At 33.3% G+C, this 21,073-nt stretch overlaps 1 protein-coding gene across 3 annotated transcripts in view; it reads left to right on the top strand.

Annotated features, from left to right (window-relative positions):
• Nucleotides 1–927: 927 nt before the first annotated feature.
• The window catches only part of LOC144962554 (mitogen-activated protein kinase kinase kinase kinase 3-like), a 36,819-nt gene continuing 16,673 nt past the window's right edge, over nucleotides 928–21,073 (top strand). The window contains exons 1-17 of one of the 3 annotated variants that reach the window (XM_078895585.1): nucleotides 958–1,153; nucleotides 2,885–2,942; nucleotides 3,365–3,455; nucleotides 5,075–5,139; nucleotides 5,937–6,040; nucleotides 6,951–6,993; nucleotides 7,183–7,255; nucleotides 8,090–8,221; nucleotides 12,876–12,938; nucleotides 13,335–13,416; nucleotides 13,709–13,819; nucleotides 14,620–14,701; nucleotides 15,147–15,163; nucleotides 16,381–16,431; nucleotides 16,722–16,774; nucleotides 17,625–17,663; nucleotides 19,794–19,859. In XM_078895585.1, coding sequence (XP_078751711.1) covers nucleotides 1,064–1,153; nucleotides 2,885–2,942; nucleotides 3,365–3,455; nucleotides 5,075–5,139; nucleotides 5,937–6,040; nucleotides 6,951–6,993; nucleotides 7,183–7,255; nucleotides 8,090–8,221; nucleotides 12,876–12,938; nucleotides 13,335–13,416; nucleotides 13,709–13,819; nucleotides 14,620–14,701; nucleotides 15,147–15,163; nucleotides 16,381–16,431; nucleotides 16,722–16,774; nucleotides 17,625–17,663; nucleotides 19,794–19,859 — 1,220 coding nt within the window. In that variant the 5' untranslated portion in view covers nucleotides 958–1,063. Of the gene's footprint in view, nucleotides 1,154–2,884; nucleotides 2,943–3,364; nucleotides 3,456–5,074; nucleotides 5,140–5,936; nucleotides 6,041–6,950; nucleotides 6,994–7,182; nucleotides 7,256–8,089; nucleotides 8,222–12,875; nucleotides 12,939–13,334; nucleotides 13,417–13,708; nucleotides 13,820–14,619; nucleotides 14,702–15,146; nucleotides 15,164–16,380; nucleotides 16,432–16,721; nucleotides 16,775–17,624; nucleotides 17,664–19,793; nucleotides 19,860–21,073 lie in introns of all 3 variants that reach the window. The other 2 variants (XM_078895586.1, XM_078895588.1) reach the window with 2 other exon arrangements.

Genomic DNA, 21,073 nt, shown 5'->3' with positions numbered 1-21,073 from the left:
TCTATCTATCTATCTATCTATCTATCTATCTATCTATCTATCTATCTATCTATCTATCTATCTATCTATCTATCTATAATATATATATATATATATATATATATATATATTTTATATATATATATATATATATATATATATATATATATATATAGAATGCAAATTGTCACTCACATTTTTTGTGGCCGAGACGATTCGTTTCTGTGTCTTACACGTCTTCAGTCGGCGTAATCCTTAGTAATGTAGTATATATATATATATATATATATATATATATATATATATATATATATATATATATATATATATATATATATATATGTGTGTGTGTGTGTGTGTGTGTGTGTGTGTCTTAGTAAACATTTAAGAAATTAATATAAAAACATCGTTTTTTTACCATCAAATAACAAACACAAAAAGAAAAATCCCAACTGCAAAGATAATGATAATTTAAAAAAAACGACACAAATGGAAATAAAGACCCGCTTTAGTCTTAAGTCTATATGAGGCTTCATGGACTTGTGGTATGTCACCCATCTCCGGTTCGGTAGGTCCCTGGTTTAAGTCCTGTTCTTGGCGGTGTAAAGTTGAGTTATTGTTGCAAAAAGGCTCTTTACTCACATCTTACTCGGGTGCAAAACAGATTGTGTGTCGAAAAAAATACTACTACTGTAAACAGTAATAGCGCCTTATGAGTGTCATGGTTCCCCCTCCCTGTTAAGAGTTTGTTTTGATTGGGATTTAAAGTGCTTTGAGCACATTAAGTGGATATTGCGCAATATAAAAGTCTCAAGACAAGCCCAAGTTATATAAACAACTGTTTATATGTAGAAGGATGTCAAGTTAAATTGAATCTCAAGAGTTTAAAAAAAAAAATAAAAATTATAGAATAGTAAAAGTTGAAATAATATATTCACGAAGAAATTCAGGACTGAAGATTAAGTTGCTATTGCGCATGTACGGAACTAAAATATCTTAGGAAGAAACAGAAAATGTCAGACTCTGTGTATCTTATATTTTCTTAGTTTCGTCCTTTGAGGGCGATTCATGAAATTGGGTAACCATGTCTGCTGATATTCTCAGACGGAATCCACAGGATGATTTTGAACTTATTCAAAGAATTGGCAGTGGTACATATGGGGATGTTTACAAAGTGAGAATTCCACAGAATAAACTCATGATCTTTCGTCTTCATTCTCCATCGTTTGTCGACTTACCATTTGCCATAGCACTGACAAAAATTGGCTTAATTCTAATTCATTCTTTCACTATACAACACAAGTAGTTTTTATTACAAGTTCAGTATTTTGCATCTCATATTCGCTTTCTTTTTCTCTCCAATCGACCACTTGTTTTTAATTATAGTCTTAGACTTAGATTATAGAGTAGAGGTTGGGGCTGGGGGCTTGGCCTTGGGCGGGCCTGGTTGATGTTCGAGGTGGAACTCCTTTCCAATTCCAAGGATTCTTGAAATATAAACTAAATTTATTATTCGTAGAACAAAAGCAAAAATTAATTGAAAACTAAAAATTATAGACTGAAGTCTTGTACTTATACTTGTGTAGTGTAGTGACTGTCAATTTATTCTATACTCTTGAACTTGAACTTGAGACTGAGGCTGGATTTTATTAAAATGATAATTTCTCTCATTACAAAATTATACACTAAGTTATTTCACTTTCACTCGATAAAATGGATGCTTTAGTTAATATTCAATTTATGCCCTATTGGTAAGAGTCTTGTTTAAAAACAGTAAACAGTAAATGATTTCTAAACTATGAATATGAATAATAAAGAACACACTGGTAAAAGTCAAGGATACATTTACTATTACTATTACTGAAGTAAAACAAACCCAGTATTCTTAAAATTGTTAATGAAGTCCACGTTATGGAAGTGTTTTAGGAGATTCATTACTAAGGGCCATAGGTGTAGATGTGTTGATAATTTATTGTATCAGTATCACCCAAAAATTTCAGCTGACATTATATATAATCACATATTTTCACAATTTTTATTTAAATTTCATCATGTACACAAAGCTACTTCAAACAAAGAACACATGTGTATAATTTGATGCATATTGAAATTTTAAACAGATTTAGTTCACATATGTGCCAAAAAAGTGAGAATCCATTCTTATGGATAGTAAATGAAAAATATAGCACATAACCACTCATACCAATCATAATTCTTCAATTATTTATCTATAAAGATATGAAATCATATTTTCATTTCATATAGTACAAGTCGCATCGCATACAAGATTCCTTAACTTTTCTTACACTAACACACTTGCTACAACTCTAACTTGAAATTGCAATTTTTCACAATTTTATGATATTTTCTATTTTTTCTAACATTAACATCCTCACAATAATATTATATACACCTATGATAACATTACTGCTTTTTAAGTAGGTCAGATATGATGTTTGAATCGTAACACAAGGTTCCTGCTGCCTCCTTAAATTCAAGGACTCATTGAGAACTCCTTGATTTTGCTATTACTGAGAAAATCTTGAATTTCATTTTAGGGGAAAACTCTTTGAGAACTTGAATTTTGCTAAATCACTACTACAACCACAACACCATCATCACAACTACCAACATGAATACAATAACTATAACCATTACCCCATCATTGTCATTACCACCACTATACCACAACCACCACCATCACTACATCATCATCACTACAACCACTTCTAAAACAACCACTACCGCCACCACATCACCATTGTCACTACCATCACCACTACTAGCACATCATAATCACTACTACCACTTCCACAAGAAAATCTGTGTCAAGTTTAGACCCTTTATTTTTGACCATCCGATATACGGAAAGTGTTTTTTATGAAATGGGATTACTTTGTTTCAGGCCAAAGATCTTAATACCGGGGAACTTGCTGGTATCAAGGTTATTAAACTTGAACCAGGTAAGTAATATTTATTAATTGGTCAGCCTACGTAAAATGTTATATCAATCAGTTTTGTCTGTCATGTGCCTTAACCTAAGACCATGGTCATTAGTAGCTAAAGTTAACAGATATCTTGCCCAAGGAGGCTGATTAGAAAGTGGAGGCAAAGGAGGGACTTTTTTCGGATATATCCAGTTTGCACACAATAACTGCTTCTTAGATAATTTGGCTTGGAATTCAGGAAAAGACCACTACTCTTTGAAAAAAGATTTGAATAGTTAAGAAATTTCCATCCTATTTCCGTAGGCATTTTATGGTCCCTAACGAATATCAAGAGACATCTACAACTTGATTGAATATTTTTTTATTGATTGTTTTTTGTAGTGACTTTTGTTGAAATCAAATATTTTGTTCAAAGATACTTACTATTTTCTACACAGGTGATGATTTTGCTGTCATACAGCAGGAGATTATCATGATGAAAGACTGCAAGCACCCAAATATAGTGGCATACTATGGCAGTTACTTGAGGTAAATGATTCCATACTATTATTATTATATTCAGGACATATGATTGAACTTGATTTAAAGATCACTCATTCTGGGTGGGGTTCCTGACCTCCCATAGTGAGGCAGGGAGGTACTTACTGTGTCTTCTATCCCCCTATATCTGTTTTCCAACTTGCTTTCTGTCTTTGTCTTGGAATGAGTTACTTGGTTTTGTCCTGGCCCTGGCCGGATACCCTGACTGGGAGGGAAACAGTCAAATATATAGTTAGAATTTTGGGAGATATATTTTTCCCTGTAAATAATCTCTCTGTTATGTTTGTTATTTTGAATGTATAATGTAAGCATTTGAGTGTATTCCTCTAAGTGGGATCTTGTGCTGGAGTGTGGGTGAGACATTTAGGTGATCTCAAACTCAGTACTTTGATAGTGTGCCCAAGTAATCTACATCTGTTCCCTATTTGAACCAATTCCCCTTGTCTTACTTTTTTCCTCAAGTCCTAGAATCTTTTCACTATCCAATTTTCTTTCTTTTTTACTGGCGCTGATATAACCTAAATGTGTTGCAAGCGCCGTAAAACCCTTAAAAAAAAAGATCGCTCATTATAAAACAATAATTTATTTCCAATGTCCATTATTGCTTTGTAGTAGTATAAACTGGCACAAAGTGAATCTGTGACCCAGGCAAATTTATTTCTCTTCACGGAACCATGATAATCCTCTTTTCTATAACTTAGAAGCAAAAGGTTGGGAAAATAAATCCGACTGCCGATCCAGAGTAAGTTGATTAATTGCTTCTTGATTATCTTGAGAACTTATATTACTTTATTTATCCTGTTTAAAATGTCTAAAATTGATGAAATTTGTATCTGTATGTGTAATCTGTATGTGTAATAGGATATAATGATTATGAATTTGAAAAAAATTGCCATGACTGCATAACTTACAGTACAATGTACAAACATTTAAATGAAAAAGAACAAAAAATTACCGAGATAAACAACAAGTCTAAGTGCTAATGTTTTTGACACTTAATCTTATCAAACCAAGGCAAACAATGGTTGCCTTGTCTGTACCAACTCCTTGCCTCTGTTAGTATGTGACCTTTTTATATCAGTTATCCAAGGTAAATTTTAGAATTGAATTGGAGATGGATGATTCCAGACTAATCAGTATATATAATTGAACCTGACGTAAACTTTAAAGAGTACTTATTAAAGCCTCTGTTAATTTTTAACTGAATAATTTTGATATCTTTATTCAGGGGCTACTAATCAATAGCAGTCATTTTTTTTTCTCTGTGATCTTAAATGGTTGATGAGTAGTTAGCCTTTTGTTTCTTCTAGACCAAAAACAAACAAAAAATCCAGTTGATTGGTAGTTTGGGCAAAATCTGTGCTTGGAACACTCTTGTGTGGTTCATATATTACTTTACTTTAAGGATGATCTCAATGAGCATATAATGTATTATTCTGTCTAATTTTATGGTACCCAAGTAGTAGCCCAATCCTGTTTTATTGGCATTATGGGTAGGCAGCTCTGTCTGTGTACTGTATTATTTCTTTGATATAATGGGAGTAATGATGTTATTATATTACGTTTTTAAGGCACCTATTAATTCTTCAAATATATTTTATTTTCAGAAGGGAGAAACTATGGATTGCCATGGAGTATTGTGGAGGTGGATCAATGCAGGACATCTATCACGGTCAGTATGAGACATACAAATAATTTTGCCTCACATTTGACTCAAATTACTTATTCTTCTAGATCCCTAGTGGGAAATAAAGTTGCAACCGTGAGACCATGACAATCCTGTTTATATCATCTCTCTGACTGGTGATTATCTCCATGTCTCTTTACATCTACTCCTACTAACCTGTCTTCTGCACAAGTGGTTTCAATCTTGAGCCTGCCTTGTCATACTTAAAGACTAATATTGCTATTCCATCTCCCTCTCCTCTTTTACAACTCTTTTTATATGGAATTCTGGTTGGTTCACCTTCAACAGTCCATCCTTGAACTAAAGTCACATTGATGTATTGATATGGTAAACAGAAAAAGTCATGTTTTCAACATATAATGGTGGAATGATTTAAAAAAAACAACTGTTTGTGAATATCAAGTGATCACCTCTCTGTCTATTGATCATCTCCATGTCTCGTTATGTCTATCAGTCTATCTTCTGCACGAGTGGTTTCAATCTAGAGCCTGCCTTATCATACTTAAGTTTGCTACCCATCCCCATCTACTCTTTGAAACCTCTTTTTATTTGGAATTCTGGCTGGCCTTTTTAGACAGTCCCTCTCTAGAGACTTAAGTCACATTAGTGTGGATAGGTAAAACAAAAGTTCTGATTTTATCAAATTATGAATCATGTCGGAGCGATTTTTTTCTTTTAAAAACTTTTTTTGAATATATATCAAAGAAATTAAAAGAGCAGAAAAGTTAATTTGTGAATCTATAGCTGATTGTGTAAATGTATTTCATTTGATTCTATTTCAGTAACTGGACCTCTGCCAGAACTCACAATTGCTTTCATTTGTCGTGAAACGTTGAAAGGTTTGAATTATCTGCATCGAAGAGGGAAAATGCATAGAGACATCAAAGTAAGAAGCATTTTACTTAAAATCAAGACAGTGCTTAAATTTTCATACATAGATTTCAAAACATTCATAAGCTTTAGATTGACAGTATTATCACATGTTTAGGCTTTAAACTTATATATGAAATTAGTTGTATGGAGGCATTATATAATTTTGAATCAAATTTTTTAAAAGGTAATATCATTGTCAGAGAGGAGGAATAAATAGGCATGGATGTTTAGGGTTTAATTTGCTTAGCTCAACTCGATCTCTGTGATCCGCAAGATCTTTGCTAATGGAGAAAAACAGCCCAAGAACAAAGTTTCCTGAGCGTAGTTTTGCATTTTCGGCTCCAATATGGAATTCTTTACCACCTAAAACAGTGTGAAAGTCTACCCAGTCTTCAAACATCATTTAAAAACCAATCTTTTTCATTCTGCTTATCGTGATTCTATATGAATTTCGAACAAGACATGTGTGTGACTATTGTGGTGATTTTGTAGTAAAATGAATGAACTCGTGTGATACCAAAAAAACTATTGTAAAGCACCTCTGAGCACTATTTGTGGATACTGGCGCGATATCAAATAATAAGTATAATAATAAGAAAAAAGAAGACATAACTCTTTCTCTCTCCTCTCTCTCTCTCTCTCTCTCTCTCTCTCTCTCTCTCTCTCTCTCTCTCTCTCTCTCTCTCTCTCTCTCTCTCTCTCAGTCTCTCTCTATCTCTCTCTCTCTCTCAGTCTCTCTCTTTCTCTCTCTCTCTCTCTCTCTCTCTCTCTCTCTCTCTCTCTCTCTCTCTCTCTCTCTCTCTCTCTCTCTCTCTCTCTCTCTCTTTCTTTTAAATTTTAAATTTTTTTTTTTTTACCCTCTTTCTCTCTCTTTCTGATTTGTGAATTTATTTGACTATTCATTATCTTTCTCTTTTTTACAGGGTGCTAATATTTTGGTGACAGATGAGGGGGATATTAAACTAGGTAAGTGGAAGCTATATCTTATTACTATTTATTCTTATTTCCTCCTCCATTGGTTTAAGAACATTTTAACATTATTATAATCATTCATAACAGTTAGCATTCATTGTAAGTATCCAATATCTATATGTATTATAATTGTCTGACTTATGATTTTAAGCACTAATAATAATGTTTTATTTTTCTCTACAGCTGATTTTGGTGTGTCAGCACAAATAACGGCAACCATGTCAAAACGCAAGTCTTTCATTGGAACGCCTTACTGGTCAGTATTGACAATTGCTGTCACTGTTTTGTTTAGAATCTTTTTTATATTAAGTAGTGACTGAAAATTCTCCCTCAAAAGGACTACGGTAAGAAAAGGATTAATCGAGAAAATATTTGCTTAATATTCAGAATTTTTATTGATTGATTTTATTTAAATTTTTGATGAGAATTGGGATTGACCATGGAGGTCATTCTATCCTCTTTACCTGTTTCTCATTTCCATTTTGCTACCTGCCCTTATTCAAGAATGCGATTTGTTTTTGCCCTTACCCTGGCTGAGGTTCTTAGTAGAAAGGAAAACAGTCAAATGTATGATTCCTTTTTCGTGAGATGACATTTATTTTTAAAGTTATTTTCTTCTTCTTCTTCTTCTTCTTCTTCTTCTTCTTCTTCTTCTTCTTCTTCTTCTTCTTCTTCTTCTTCTTCTTCTTCTTCTTCTTCTTCTTCTTCTTCCTCTTCTTCTTCCTCTTTTTCTTCTTCTTGAACATTACTGTCAGTTACTCTTTTACTCTTTGATATGTATTTTGTTTGTATGAGATCCTTTGCCTGAGTCTGGGATTGATTTCTCTTGACGTTTACTTTTTTTTTCTCTTCGTCTCAGTTTTTCTTGATTGTTTTTTGATTATCTTAACAAGTCTATCCTGATTATCCCACCATATATATTTTTTGCCATAACTGATCAGACGTTAAAGAGTCTAACAGAATTTCTAAAAATAGATAGTAATCATAAAATTTAAATTTGACAACTTTTTGAGGTAAAAGTTATATTTAGCAGGATTTCACAATATATGTATTATTCTAGCTTTATCTTTTAATTGATAATTTAATACAGGATGGCCCCAGAGGTCGCCGCAGTGGAGAGGAAAGGAGGATACAACCAACAGTGTGACATCTGGGCTGTTGGCATCACTGCCATTGAATTTGCTGAGTTACAACCACCTATGTTTGATTTGCATCCCATGAGGTATTAAAAAAATAAATATGATTGTTAGGTGTGACCACAGAGTAGGTAGGTTACCACAGAGACTGCACTCCTTGATTTCCGTGTAATTGGGTCGCGCATCCGTTAAAACATGTCACGCCGTATCGTCGTATTTGTCATAGTCTGTTTCCGTACATTGTCTGTATTAATGCATTGGTTTTAACCACTTTACTCTGCTGCGTGCTTTTGTTATCGTTTTTGTATTCTCTTCACAACACGCATGAAAGATGGAGTTTGAAGATACTGCTCAAAGTTTTCAAGAAAACATTAAAAGATATAATTCAAAGTGGTGCAGTGCTATAAATTGTACAAATTCAAAGATTCGATGTCCTAATTTGTCTTTCTTTTCGTTCCCTCTGGATGCTGAAAGGTACGTTGAGATTTTACTTAGATGTCTACCTTATATCGGTTAGAATTAATTTGTGGCCATTGGTCTCAATATCAATTTATACTGCTGTTGGTGATGACTATGACAAATTATTGTCATTGTGATGGCGAAGGCAAAGAGGAGGGGACACGAACGATGATGATAACAATGATAATCCCGATAATATTGATGGAGATGATGATGATGATGATGATGATGATGATGATGATGATGATGATGATGATGATGATGATGATGATGATGATGATGATGATGATGATGATGATGATGATGATGATGATGATGATGATGATGACGACGACGATGATGATGATGATATTTATGAATTAATAGAATTGAATGGTGATGTTATGAACCTCTGAGGAAGAATTTTGAAAAGAAAGAATTGCTTTCTTATACACTGGGATGCATAGATTGAGTGGTTAAAGCAGTAGATCCCAGGCTTGGATGTACAGGGTTTGATTAACACAGTTTTATCCATGCGCTTCACGCGACTCAAGTGTTAATGGGTACCGGCCAAGCTAGTAAAGTAATCTGCAATTGACTAGTGGCCGGTCCAGAGGTTAACACATAATTTACCAGTCAGCTTCACGTTATAGAAACCGGGCTAAGCTCCGGCTAAGGACCTACTTAATTGCTTCTCAGACATTTGACATGTTTTTCTTTAACCTAGGTCCCGACGGTGGGTGATCAATTCACGTAGAGCTGATTTAGAGAAGAAATCTTATGAAAAACTGCACAGGGGCAATGTCATCTGCGAAATACATTTTGAACCAAGCTGTTTCAAAGAAACAAAAGGAAAGAGGAAATTATTGAAAAAAGATGCTGTCCCATCGGTATTTAGTGTTCCAAATCCTCCACCTAAACAAACACCCTCTCGGCCACCACCTAAAGATCGCACTGCGTTCACACTGTCACCAGCAACTACGTCTCGTGCAGAAATCGATACTCAAGTGAATGATGTCGAGAAAGAAATAAGTGAGCCAATGGATGGTCATGTTATTCAGCAAGAGAACAGCTTACTGAAACGAAAGTTATCTTCTGAGAGGACTAAAAGTTGCAGGCTTAAGAAAAAGCTTAAGACAGTGACATCCACCACAGTCTGCGCATCCACTGGACAGAGGAACTCCGTCGATGAGCCACGAATTGATATGAAATGCATTCAGTCAATGCTAAAAGATCACCTTCCTCCAGAAGTGCTTGAATTAGTAATGACGCAAATAAGAACAACACAGGCAAACAGGCATGGAAGAAGGTGGACACCTAGTGAAAAGGCTTTTGCTTTGGCACTCTACAACACAAGCCAAAAGGCATATTCCATGGTAAAAAGGAAACTCTGCCTTCCTTCATCAACTACTCTAACTAGGGCAATGAGGAATATTAATTTAAGGCCAGGTATGTGCGATCAGATGCTCCAAATCTTTAAGATAAAAGTTGCTGGGATGTCCGATTTAGAAAAGATTTGCGCTGTCGCAATAGATGAGATGTCACTGAGGAAATCCCTGAGCTATGATTCCCTGAATGATGAATTTGAAGGACTTGAGGATTTTGGTTCGATTGGAAGAACTCAACAATGCGCCACCGAAGCTCTGGTTGTGATGGTAAGAGGACTTGCATTCACATGGAAGCAACCACTCGCATACTATCTGTCTAATGGACCAACAAAAACTCATGTCCTTCAAACAATTTTGAAAGACATCATCATCAGGATTAGAGATTTAGGTTTGATTCCCAAAGTGTTGATCTGGGACCAAGGCACCAACAATCAAGCGGTTGTTACAAAATTAGGTGTAAATAGGGACAGGCCATATTTCCTCATCAATGATGAAAAGTTATTTGTTATGTTTGACCCCCCACATTTGATGAAAAGTATTAGAAATAATCTAAAAAAGAGTGGATTTGCAATGGACGGCAAAATTATTTCATGGAATCATATCCAGATGTTCTTCGAGAAAGATTTAAGATTCCCAATACGAATGGCCCCAAAGTTAACAAAAAGGCACATTACTATGCCACCATTTGCAAATCTAAGCGTTAAACTTGCAGTGCAAGTCCTCAGTCACTCTGTTGCTGCAGGGATAACCACCATGGTCCACTACGGCGATCTCCCACCAGAAGCGATGGCAACTGCACAGTTTGTAGAAGAATGCAACAAGCTTTTTGACTGCTTCAACAGTTCGTCTCGCAACGGCAAAACTCCCATGTCCCATGCAATCTCATCTTCAACCGAGCATGTGTCGTTTCTGAGAGACAAACTGATGTGGTTTGACAACATTAAACCTCTCAATAAGAGTGGAAGACTGCCATGCATAGAGGGATGGAAGTTGACAATTGCTTGCCTCCTGGATCTATGAGATGACCTTTCAAACAACTGCAACATGTCATTCCTGTTAACAAACCGACTGAATCAGGACTGCTTAGAGAACATGTTTTCGGTAGTTCGAGGCAAAGGCGGACATCGTGTCAATCCAGATTGTCGGGAGTTCCGGTCAGCACTGACCCAGATCATGGTGGATGCAATACTCCTTCCTGGAAAAGGCGGCCACTGTCAAGCAGATTTGGACACATTTCTGTTTAAGCTTGACACCATCACAACAAAGGGAGCCACCCACGCAGTCAGGACACGGCTTCATCAAGATATTCCAAGGCTCATCCGACCCTTTGTACAAAATTGCGCAAGTAATTCTGTACTAGGAGTTCCAGAAAAAGACATTGTCGCTTACATTTCGGGATATGTCGCCAAGAAACTCTTAGGAATAGTTTGTGGTTTGTGCAAGACAAATCTCATCCAGGAAAATCCCTTGTCAGACTCGTCTTATTTCATATCAATGAAACAATATCCCGACCTAAAGGAGGGTGGACTAACGATACCATCACCTACTCTGCAACATTGCCTCCAAATCGCCGAAGTCGTATTTCGCGATGGAATCAACTCCTTGCGTGTTGCTACTGGTGTAAGGTTCAGGCTGGTCAAAAAAATGGTCGAGGCCACAATGGACATTCCACTTGACTGCAGGAGTGAGAAGAACTGCTCAACGAAATTCCTTTCATTGAACCTCTACACTACTATTAGACTACATCATTTCCTGAGATGTCACAACCGTGAGATGGACATTGGTGGCTGCAATAGGGGTAGGAAAAGAAAAGCTCTAACGTTTGCACATATGTAGATACTAAGGTAAGACCAAGTAATTCTATTCTTTGCTATTATGCTATGTAAATAACTTATGTCATTTTAAAATCTCATTTTCAGGTCCCCTGTTTTCACAATAATTTCCTCTATTTCACTTTTTTTTCTTTCTCAATCTATGAAATCTTAACGAGCGCTTCATCACATTTTCCTTCTTACTCTCAACAAATTTAAAATGAATTTGATAACGGGAATAATTGTTTGGCAATTTTGCCAGGTGCTAACACTTTCGTGAGAATAATATGACTTATATAGGGAAAAAACCGCTTCACAAGAAACAGACTATAATTTATACGGCGTGACATACTTTTGAGACACGGCGAAGTCGATTTCACGAATTTAACATTGAGCGAAGGGGGATTGAGCGAGGAGTGCAGTCTCTGTGGTAACCTACCTACTCTGTGGTGTGACCTAAAGACAAAGAGAAATTATGTAAGGTTATGTCCAGTTATAACATTTGCTATCTGAAAATTTAGCTACTCTCAAAGAGTACTGGCCCATTGTTGGCAATATTGCTCCAACTGCCATATAATGAAGAATGGAAATCATAAATATATATTGAACAATATCAATCACAGGACATACTCTAATAAACTATAATCTTATTTGAAATTGTAAAGAATTATGAACATTTAAATATCATTTCCATGGAATTTATCATGCTTAATGGGTTTCACATATCAAATTATTTCCCGAGCTCGTCATGTGGATTCTTATTTCCATTTCATATTGTCAAGTTGCCTGTTAAGCACCCTAACACTCTTATAATATCTGTTACTGCCTATAGTTGGGTGCCCAAGGACAAGGGACTAGCATTTTCCATGATCTCTTTCACCCACTGACTACGCTTAACATTGTTTGACTTTTCTGACATAAACAGACGTCATAGTGCTGAGGAACTGAGCGACACTTATCATTGGTTCAGAATCAATTTTGGCTTTGAAAAACACAAGAATACCAAAACTCTTGTTCTTTAATTACTTCATTGAAAGGGAGTGGCAAAATATAGATATTCATTAATTGCATCATGATCAAATATTGGTGTTTTCACATTTCAGAGCTTTGTTCTTAATGTCCAAGAGTGGATTTAAACCTCCCCAGTTGAAAGACAAGAATAAATGGTAATCTGCTCTTTAGTCTTGGACTGAATTTGATTTTAAGAAACAATAAGAATGTTAGCATTTATCAACGAAATTGACGAGTACTTGATAGAAATTGGATTTTTATTTTCTGGTTTAGGGTAACTAAACGTTTTGATATTTTTGTCAATTTGTTGTATAGTGTGATATTTTATTAAAAATTGCATTCATATATATTTCAGGTATAAATTAAGAGAGCAACATTATCTTCAGTTATAAAATGGGTTTGATTTAATAAATTGAAGTGTTAAAATAACTGAATGATTGATTTAAGAATACAATTTATAGGTCTTCTTCCTTGCCACCCTTTATACTGGTCCTCTTTCTTCAAAAAATTGTTTAACATCAACTTTTGAATTTTATGTCATTTCTTGTCAGGTCACCTGTGATGCAGCATTTTGTAAAAGTTGCCTTAACCAAAAACCCAAAGAAGAGACCACCAGCTGACAAATTAATGGAGGTAAGGATGTTTATTAAGAGGATTAAGAAATTCTGTAGCCACTTGTAAATAAATGTTTATCAGAAATATACAACTTTTTATGCATAATTTCATATTAATCTATTTTGCCAATTATGTCATAAGGTAGACCTTTTGATTTTTAAATACTCTCATAACTTGGCTTGTTGTGTTGAGGCCATGTTTAAGTTCGATGGTGGTAAGTCAACATAAGTCAACATGTTGTAGTTGATATAAAAAAATTAAGATATTTTACTGCCTCCTTTCTTCATGTTGGTTTATTTATATGTCTCAGCATCCTTTTCTACAAAGTGATCTCAGCAGACGTCTCACCAAAGAATTGCTGGAAAAATCTAGAAACCCCACGCACACTTATGGAGGGGATTTAACGGAGGACGAAGATGGGGTAAGGACAAAATGTCATTTTTGGGCTGGAGTTTACATTAAACTCAATTTGAGAAAGTGCAAATATTAGCTGTGAACCTCTTTAAATCTAGAATTAGTGCTACTTATCTCTCATCATACTTTTATAAAAATTTCATCTTTTTTCTTTTTTTTTTTTTAAATATTTTATAATAGTGACTTTATGACGTTTCTTTTGTCTTGCCACTTCACGTTTTAGGGAGCCCTTAAAGCTCAACTGGTTTAGCACTGAAGTCATAGTCAAAAGGAGTACAATCTGTCCCAGATGCAGTCCAGTTAACCCTCAGTCCACATAGTAGTGATTGTGTAATTAGGTCTCTTAGATCTGGCAGAAAGTATTTTTGAAAGAAAAGTGTTTTATCAAGAGAACGGCGAGCAATTGTTACTGTCAATTTAGGGCAACAGAAATTACTATAAAAAATGACTCAATTTAATGGGCTTTTTCTTTTCATGCTCTAAGGGGTTAATGTTGTGATTGATTCAGGACAAGAAAGATTTGTGCAAATTTATCTTTAATTCATTATTGTTTTGCGTCTTATTCGTACTAAACTACTATTCATTTCCAAGAGTTCTCACTGGAAATATTTTAATCTGAAATAAAGGACAAAATGTTTTTTAAGATTCTATTCATTGCATATTGTATGGTTTATTCTTTTTTTTTTTTTGGTTCTTTTTTATTACCTATTTTAATATTCAGTACAGTAACATGATTTTTGCTTGACTTTTATTAAAAGTGATATTCGTAACAATTTATATAAAATTCATTTTCATTTTGATCTTTAGCTATTGCAAGATGCTCCCAGACGAATTCCCTCCAACAAGACATCTCGGCAGATGGCTAACACCAACAGTATTGAAATTAAAGGTAAATTAAAACTAAGACTGCATAATATGAAAGATGAATACATCCATATTGGCATTTATTTTTTTTTTGGTTTGAATCTGTAAATATTATGGAAGGTTTATATGAATGATTTCAAGTTGTACTTTGAGCAATCCAAGAAATGGTTTTGATTTATTTATATAGAGGAAAACTGAATATATAAAATTTTACATTTTGTAAGGCTTAGGATTATATAAAGAAAAAAGTCGAGGTTATAATTTTTGTCGCTCAAATTCATCTCTTTGGTTGTTTGGACCAGCCATATCAAATAAGAAGATCAAGCTTATATTTTGATTCCTTTTCATCAGTGCATCCTTGCTCAAGATTTAAAAATAGCAGCACCTATTCTCTAACAGCGGACAAGGTAGATTTTTATGACTATTTGAAAATATAGAATTAATGATTTTTCTTTGTATTTTTGTTTCAGTGAATGTGTCAGCAGAGGTAAGTCTGTTATCGTTTAAGAAAACCCAACAAATCATAAATAAGCATTATTATGTGTCAAATACAGATGGCTGCATTATAAACGGTATTAAAACTCCCTCCCCCTTTTTTTTTTCTCCAGGATTTTAGAATGAGAAAATTTTATTATTGACGGTTTTTGACCTTTATTGGATTTTCAGACAGAGGGATGAGTCCGATCTTGGACTATCTCCGAGGTTTTGAAATATTTAATATTGGTCAAAAACTGTATTATAACACCCCAGTTGTACAATTTCCTATAAATTCATGGTTTAGCTCAATAAATATGAAAATATCGGAGGAGCAAATATAATTTTCAAGTAAGTTGAGACTAGAAGTAAATTTTAGTTTAATTCAAAGTGTCAACAACAAAAAATATCACATTGTTTTTATTATTTAAGGAGGCTCGATACTTAAGATACAAAAATCCTTAATTGGGGCTATTTGACCAAACTAGTGATGTTCATGCTGGCTACTTAATTTTATAAATATTCACTCTCAAGGGCTTAAAATGTTTATTTTTTTTAATGTGAATAACATTTCCGCACTCTTTTTTTTTACATTTTCGAAAGAAAAATCTTTTTTTTACCCCCAAAACTATTCAATAAAAACAAAAGCAAAATAGCCAGCTATTTGTAGTAACATATCAGCTATTTTAGTTCCAAATTTCAAATCATTATAATTTTTTAAATGGTCAACCCTAAAACTGTTTATTGTGGATAACAGTTTTGAGAAAAACACAATATTTATCAGATTTTGAGCCCAATAACGTTGGGTAAGAGTTTTGAATTGCATTTTTTTACTTTTTCAAACTATAAATTCAGCAAGAAATATGGGTTGAAATGAAATAAGGAATGAATAAATTGTTAAAAAACAGTCACTTCCAAAAATTGATATTATTCACCCAAACTGACCCCATTTGCACTCGCGAGCCCCCTTAAGTGACGTAACAAGTCATGCTGACCCAACTCAATACAAGTTCAGTAGAGCACGGAAACCTTTTAAAAGATGAAGGTGAAGGTCAGAAGTAATTAATTTTTAGATAAATAACTGCTTCAATTTAAATTGATACAATTACGTCATGAGCAGTCTTTAATGTATTTTTAGCTTGACTGATTTATTGCGATAAGAGACTATTTAAGGGGTGTTACAATAAAAATTTACTGATGATATATATATTTATTTTTTTTTTATTTTAGAGAAAACCTGACAAATCTTCACAACAATGGCACTCAACAGATGATCTCAATGTGAGTTATGCACATGTATGGTAATGTTTTTATGCATCGTTACAACCCTGTCAGTTTACAGCGATGATTCATGTTTCGTGAACCCTTTAAAATTATGAAATTTTCCAAAGTCATCTTTATCTCAAGCAGAAAGATTAAAAATTCATCTACGAGTATTAAGGAAAATTGTCGACCAGACTTGACCATTTTTATTTAAAATTGATAACACAGGCAAATGAATCAGTACTGTGTACAATTTTTATATATTGCTCCTTAGCATATGTTGTGCATTTTTTTTCCCAACTTTTTAGGAGGAAAAGTTTGATACAGCAAGACCTTGGATTGAGGAGGATCCCAACAAAAAGTAAGAAATCATTCATTTTTAATAGAGTTTTATATGTCTGCACATTTATGTTTTGTTGTGAAAATGACTTGATATAAATGTCGATGTTGAGTAAAGATCTGGCAAATATTATTTTTTTTATTTAAAAGAAAATTATTTTGTATTATTGTATCACATGATGTGGAGTATGCACTTTTGGGTTGTGATGAAATGGATTTCAACTGTTTTCATTTTCAGATAACTTTGTACTTAGATTTTTTTGTGGGAATTTGGATATTATATGGTGAAGGCAATTTTTGTTTTGTTTCATACTTTTACATTAAGAATCAGTTCTCTTTTTTTTTTTCTTTGGTTGATAAGCATGTTGTGATATTAATCATGGATTTGTTAAATAAATTCAATAATTTTAGTAGAGGAGAAGACGGGCATCTTCAGAAATTGGCTTGTTTGGGTCATCGTAAGAAAACCTGTAGATTAGATTTGATAAATTGAAATGAGCTAGAGATATTTCAAAAAGTTCAAAAAAGTTTATGTGAATTTAGTGTTTAAGTTTTTGTTCACTCTTAGAAAATAACATCATTTGTTGAAAAAAAAATTATTTTGTTTAGTACACGTTTAAGGCAAGGAAAATTTATTCCAGCAGGAGACATGAAAGTTTGTTATTTAAAGACTGCACATTTAAAACGATCCAAGGATGATGAGAACTACCACTTTTAATGAGACTGTGATAAAAAAGAAAAAATCTTCGAAAGAGGCATACATAGCATTGTGGCATGGCACACAACATAATGTATACATACTCCAATAGCACGTTATTTGTCATCAAATCAGATGATAAAGGGGTAAAATTGATGCATTTTCTTTTTCTTAGGAGCTTACTTGAGTGTGTAGAAGAGGAGCTCACTCAAAGGTAAAAGCTTGTGAAATGAATTAAGTTCAATTTGTTTCCATGTTGTGGATAACGGTGTTGATCCCATCTTTTATGCATTTTCAGAAATGAAAAAAAAAGTTGTAGCTATTTATAAGAATTGGAATTAAAGACCATGTTGTCATTTTTGTCAAGGAAAAATTGATATTACTGTACTCTAAAAGTCGATAATTGGAAAGTTGTTTAATTGGACAGCAGAATAATTGGAACAATCTGTCTGCTAATATGAATGTACGTTGGTTAATGGAACAATTTCTGAGCATCATCAAAAATTTTTTTTGGTCCTTTTTTTTTTTTTTAAAAGAAAAAACTCTTAAAACAAAATGTATTATTTAAAGAGCAAGAATAATGATATCATTGTAGTTTCACAATCAACAACGCCATTGAGTCACTTAGAATCAACTCCCTTTTATCTTAAACGTTAAGACTTTACAAATTGAGCATCTTAGGGAGCTATGAATAATGCAATAAGAGCACAGGTTAAAAAGAAAATGATAGCTTGCTTTTGATGAGCATGCCACATTGGATGACATTGTGCAATCTATTGTATAAACTAAGATGGAACAAATTTTATGTGTCTTTAATTTAATTTGTAAAACTGAGGGTTATGAATGAGATGGCAATTCTGTGTAGCTGTGTAAACATCAAATAGTCACTTATTCTCTTTACCTCTGCTACTATGGCAACGCATGTCACTATTGAATATCATGATGAATGGAATGCAAAATTGTAAACAAGCAATGGAAAGGAAGTTCTGCATTACTTTTGTTATATTTACTTCATTTATTAAATGCTACAAATGTTATTATGGTTACGACATGGTTGTGGTCTTGATAGATTGTTCCAATTATGAAGCCATCCGAAGGAATCTGAGAACGTGTTTAATTGGAACAGTTTCTGGATAATGTTGCTATTCCAATTAAGCAGCTAAGACTGTATTATGATCCTTTATGCTCTTCATTATACATGCTAAAAGGTCAATGTTTTTCATATGATAATTTTGATTTATAAAGCAGTTACTCCTTAATAACTTAATGCTTTTTCTACCACAATGCTAATTGATAAAGAAATTAAACTAAAGTTTATGAGTCTAAACATCTTAAGAATAACATCAGGTTAACAAAAATAGAAGGGCTTGAACTCATACGACCTGTGCTAAAGCCAATATCTATCAAAATATATACGGATATGTAAAAATATCCTATCTTAACATTTGTGAGAGAAAAAAAAAGATTTTGCAAGATCCATAAAGTTAATGAACATCATCTCAGCTTGTTCATTATGATGTTTTTCAGTTTCACTTGCAACTCTTTGACATTTTTATTAAAGACAAATTGACAATGGGTTCTGTCTGAAGCTAAGATCACAAAGTTACAAGATAAGACTTTCAAAAGAGACATATGGGACAATCAGTCCTGACATATTTATAATCTAAATTCAACTATGCAATATGTTGAAAGTATATGCAAAGTAATAAAACTCTTAATACTGTAGAGTAACTAAAGGAGAAACAGGTAAAGGCCGAGTTATGGAAAATTAATAGATAATAAGTCATCACCAACAATAAAGTAGAATGGGGTTTTTTATTTTTTATTTTATAAAAAATGAACTTAAAGTTAAAAGTGAAATGGATGCAGTTTTTCATAAATTTTCAATATTCACTTTTGTAAAAATTGTCACAAATTATAGGGTTATTAAGTCTTAAAGCAATTGTATAGAAAATCTTAATGTTGGAATGTATCAAAGCTGGTGCAAAATTTGTGATTTGAATTTTCATAGAAAATGTTTAAATTTCATTATTTAAAGAATTGATTAAATGGTTGGAGTGAATTGGATTTCTTGCAACACCTTTGACATCTTGCATCAGAATGATATTGAAATTTTCATGCTTCACTATCTCATGATTAGATGGATCTTCAGACTGACTGATACTCCTATCTTAATTTTGTCTAAAATCCACCATTTATAATTAGAGTCTTTCTCTTGCTCGACACATTTCCCTGTTTAGTATTGCACAAAATACAAAGCTACCGTCAGTTTGTATATACTTGCACACAGCATATAGTAGCATTAAAGTATCTTGCATACATGGATGTGTGTTGCCTGTTTCAGAGGCCATCGGAGTAGTTTGTGCCTCGAAGAAGAAACAGATCACCCAGCAGTTAATGGCAGTGAGAAGTAAGACACTGGAGGATAGTAACCCTTGTTTGTTTGTTCATGTTTGTAGACGTATGGCATGAAGCCTGTTTTATTTATAAATGACCATACCTGACCACGACAACTTTCTTCCCAAGACTGATGATATGACATTGGCTTTTTATTCACCATGATACCATATTATTTATCTCATTCATGTAGACGGCACAAAAGTAACTTTATATATTTTTGAATTTTGCTTTTAATGCAAATAGATCGAGTAAAACGTCTTCATGACTGTAAACACTTTCTTTTCAGTAATTTACAGCTGGTCACCACATTAATACAACCATCTTTCACTTTGTAATCAAAGCTTGCACAAAATCATCTCTTTATGTTGCATTGATAGGAGATCATTTTATAAAGAATGAAAGTTCCTTTGATGCTTTTATTTTAAACATTGTTAAAAAACCATGTGTATTCATCGTAATGAGATGTAAAGAAAAGTAATTATTATAGAAATTAGAAATATTTAGTGATGTATTAGCAATCTCTCAAAAGTTATGTGATACGCCATAAAATAGTTTTCATTAATGGCAAGTAGCTTTATTACCTTTTTATTCCATTAAATTGCCCTAGATATTTTTACCTATATGTTTTGGTTTTGTGATTGTGCCTCCTTATTCGCTCTCAAAAGTTACAACCACCTCTTGATATATGTTTTTAAAAATATCGAATCCTGTGCAATATTCAGAGGTAGAAATTGAACAGTTTTCCAATAATGTTACTTTGTAAATTAAAAAAAAATTTGCTTCACAGTGCCTTTGGTGTGGGTCCATAATTGCCCAGAGTTATTCTTTTTCAGTGCACCTCACTCATCAAGCTGATCAATTACTAATTCATTAAAAAAAATTTCATTGATTTGTATTACCCACGAAAGATTCAACGGTGAATGATATCTTGATATAATCAATTGTTACTTATTCTATTTTTTATTTTAACAATCATTTTATTTTTTTAACAATAGATATGAAAATGTCATTGTTATGATTAAGAATATTTGAAGCCAGTTAATAAGAATTATTTATACAATTAACTCTATCGCGTTCAACATAATGAATATTAAACATATTTATTTGATTCTCATTCATGTTAAAAGCAATAGTGTTAAGACATCAATATTTCATTTTACGTTTGTAAAATTAATTTTATGTTTGTTAAATTTGATTTGGTGATTTCTTTTGTAATATCTTTCT

This window comes from Berghia stephanieae, chromosome 1 (genome assembly GCF_034508935.2).
Source record: "Berghia stephanieae isolate SIO BIC M18660-M18661 chromosome 1, UCSD_Bste_1.3, whole genome shotgun sequence".
Taxonomy (NCBI): Eukaryota; Metazoa; Mollusca; class Gastropoda; order Nudibranchia; family Aeolidiidae; genus Berghia; species Berghia stephanieae.
Note: the sequence above shows the minus strand (reverse complement) of the source record. Positions and strands in the feature narration are given on the sequence as shown.